The 3,036-nt window shown below is 37.0% G+C and overlaps 1 protein-coding gene across 1 annotated transcript; it reads right to left on the reverse strand.

Moving 5' to 3' along the window:
• Positions 1 to 574: 574 nt before the first annotated feature.
• Positions 575 to 1,192, reverse strand: LOC142617046 (serine/threonine-protein phosphatase 7 long form homolog). Its single transcript, XM_075789746.1, has 2 exons — positions 1,094 to 1,192; positions 575 to 967 (listed from the first exon to the last, which is right to left on the reverse strand). Exons 1-2 carry the CDS (start codon positions 1,190 to 1,192, stop codon positions 575 to 577), a joined length of 492 nt encoding a protein of 163 aa, XP_075645861.1.
• Between the last annotated feature and the right edge of the window lie 1,844 nt (positions 1,193 to 3,036).

The raw sequence follows: 3,036 nt of genomic DNA on the forward strand, positions 1-3,036 counted from the left end.
TACCTGATTTGGCTGGAGCGAAGCAAGCGACACACGATAGGCGCGTAGGACATGCATTGGATGGTCAGTTGTTATCTTAGCCCCTTTCCATCTACCAAACAACACAGACATAACCTTCATATTAGCTACTTACATAATTCCCATGCGAAAAAAATTAATGCGGAAATGTAAAACGATAACTAAGTTGAAGATCCTACATACCTGACAGCAAGTGGACCTGGGGGCAGTGCCTGGTGTGGATGCCTCATCACAGGACATATTTGTGGAAACCTCGCCCACGCCCACAACTGCACTAATAGCAGTGCACCACCAATTTGCTTGGCTGTCTTCTCTGATGCCTTACAGAGGTGTCTATATAGCCAACTTAGTGTTGCACTACCCCAACTATAATTCTTTCCATTGCTGATTGGATTGAAAAATTGTAGATACATGATTGAGAGCCGTTCGCCAGACTTGTCCATAAACAGTATACTACCCAACATTTGGAGTATGTAATACCGAGCATACTGTTGCACACGCACCTCGGCGTCGCAGAAGAGAGGGTTGCGAAACTGCTCCTCCAGCCATTTGGCTTTTATCCTCGGCCCTTCCAACACTGCAGTGTTCTTTTTTGTACCAAATGGTCTGTCCGGTGGAGGGGGGTACCTAGCAAATCCATGCAAAAGTCAAGCCAGTTGTCCATATGGGTAAATCCTACCATCGGCAAGCCATGTACAGGTACCCCCATGATGACCTCTATGTCTTGTAGCGTGATGGTCATCTCACCGTGGGGCAAGTGGAATGAGTGCGTCTCTGGCCGCCATCTCTCCACTAAGGCCGTGATCAGTGCATGGTCAAGGTCCATATGTGGAACCCGAAGTAGCCCATCTAACCCCGCATCTGTGATATAAGCGGCAATCTGTGGATCTAACCCACCATCAAACAGACCTTTATCTCGGTGACGACAAGTCAGAACACCTGGCACTTCCTGCAAACAAAGCAGCTTAGTATTAATAATAGCATTCACTAACCACGTAATAATTACACTTCAAACATAATGCCCAAAATCTTTCTACTACATATATTGATTACGATTTTGGACACAAGTGCATACCTCGCCTGCCAAAGAAGCATCCCAAAGCAAACTTGAACGATGCATAGGTTGCCTCGTCAAGACAGTCCCTATAGAGGGTCCTGCTCGATGTGGGTCCATACCTGGCATAAATTAAAGGTGATTAATGGCCCATTAGCATATTCATCAAATACCCATAAGCTAAATCAAAATAATAGCATCTCATTGATAGCATCTCACTAATTTTTTTATTTGTTTTTATATCAATAATTTTTTGATGGCCTTTAAGAGGGGAAATGCTATTGTTGAGGGAGTATCAAGTGTAATTTTATTGAACCAAATTGCTAAAGTCAGTACCTATTTATACATGTTCTCTTTCTTCATCCCTTTGTTTAGTTTTAAGTTATATTTAATATTTAGTTGTATTTTAAAGTTAGTATTGGAATTTGTATATCAATGAATATACCAATTGTTTGATTAATTGCAAAATATAAACAATAGGTGTAGGAACTACTCTCGACCCTTATGCAGAATTACATTACCAAACTATGGTCCAAAGTTAGGATAAATTCTTCAGAAAGTGTTAGACACTCAAGTATCCTCAATTCAATGGATTGGCCTCCACTACAGACCTTCTATCCATATTCTAGGAAGGGTTTTCTAAGTGGGATATGTCCTAAACATGCAAATTGCTTTAAGAAAACATAGATCAAAATAAACACAAGCACGATTCAAGCATACACAAGCACTATTTCTAAGTTTTTAGCTTAGACTAACATCAACCAAACATGCATTAAATTAACTTCAAGCGCAAAGAAAATCCTTCATTTCATTTGTCTGATTCATATCAATTAGTCTTTGCAGGAAAATTAACTTCAAGAGCATTTATTTTGCTGTTAAAGTTTGAAATTTCCTGACATGTTTTACATTCTAATGTTCAGTAGTGTAAAATGAATGTACCGATAGAGCTATGATTAGCAATAATTTCCAAAATCTGATTGTGGGAATGCAGGGTTTCTAAATTGCAGGAGAAAAGTGGTCAAGCTGCTAGAGAAATAAAAAACAATGTACCTTATGTTCATTCTTAATTCAAATTATTACAATGTAAATAGAATTGCATTATTGATTGATTGAAAGAAAAAAAAATATAAACCTTCTCTTATTCAATTATTAAGTAGATTAGCTTAATAAGAAATTAACTAATATCTACTCAGTTTGAAATTGTCAAATGATTAAGTTAATTGGAGCTATATGATCCAAACAAATTTATCAGTAGCACCATTTTTTCTTTTGCCCAAAAATCTTTCTGGATTCGTAGGACGTTCACTATCAAACAACAACAAAAGGGTAAGTACATATTCAGAAAGAATATCCACTCTACTCAAACTTAAAAAAGTTATAGTAACCCATCTTCAATTGAACAATGTAGTTTTATTTGTTATGTATGAGTCACATACAGTGAAAAATACTTTCACCATGCTTTCTTTGTAGTTTTAACTGAAGTACTCATCACTCTAATCAGCTAACCTAATCAATTGTGTGACCTACATTTTAATTAGAATGAATATATGAAGCTGAATATCAGAAAATAAATCCATGATTGGATGAGGCTATAGATGCATTGACTATTGTTAGTATACTTAGTTTCAATTCTTTTTCTTATGCAGATTCAAGTCATCAAGCATTCCAAGCACTGTATTGAAAGGGGCACCAGATTTCTGCTCTATATATGTGATCTCAAAAGGGAAGGTCTCGTCAGTTCAAAATACTTCTTGTCCAGCCCCCTATACTTCCCCACTACTTGAACATATTCAGAATATAAACAGCAAACATATTCATCCTCCTGCCTCACCCTCCAAACGTACCATGAACTTAAGAGGTTTGCTCCTCTCAATTATAAAGATTTCTCAACACAATTAATAATCAAAATTACCACAATTACTTAAAAACTCATGGAAAGAACAAAAAAAATTACCAAAATTGCT

The sequence above is a fragment of the Castanea sativa genome, chromosome 11 (assembly GCF_040712315.1).
Source record: "Castanea sativa cultivar Marrone di Chiusa Pesio chromosome 11, ASM4071231v1".
In the NCBI taxonomy this organism is placed as follows: Eukaryota; Viridiplantae; Streptophyta; class Magnoliopsida; order Fagales; family Fagaceae; genus Castanea; species Castanea sativa.

Bases quoted from the DNA above. Each gene is read 5' to 3' on its own strand.
- LOC142617046 (XM_075789746.1), bottom strand. From the start codon at position 1,192: ATGGACCCACATCGAGCAGGACCCTCTATAGGGACTGTCTTGACGAGG. The intron at 968-1,093 runs GTATGCACTTGT...CTTTGTTTGCAG, and splicing joins ATGCTTCTTTGGCAGGCGAG to GAAGTGCCAGGTGTTCTGAC.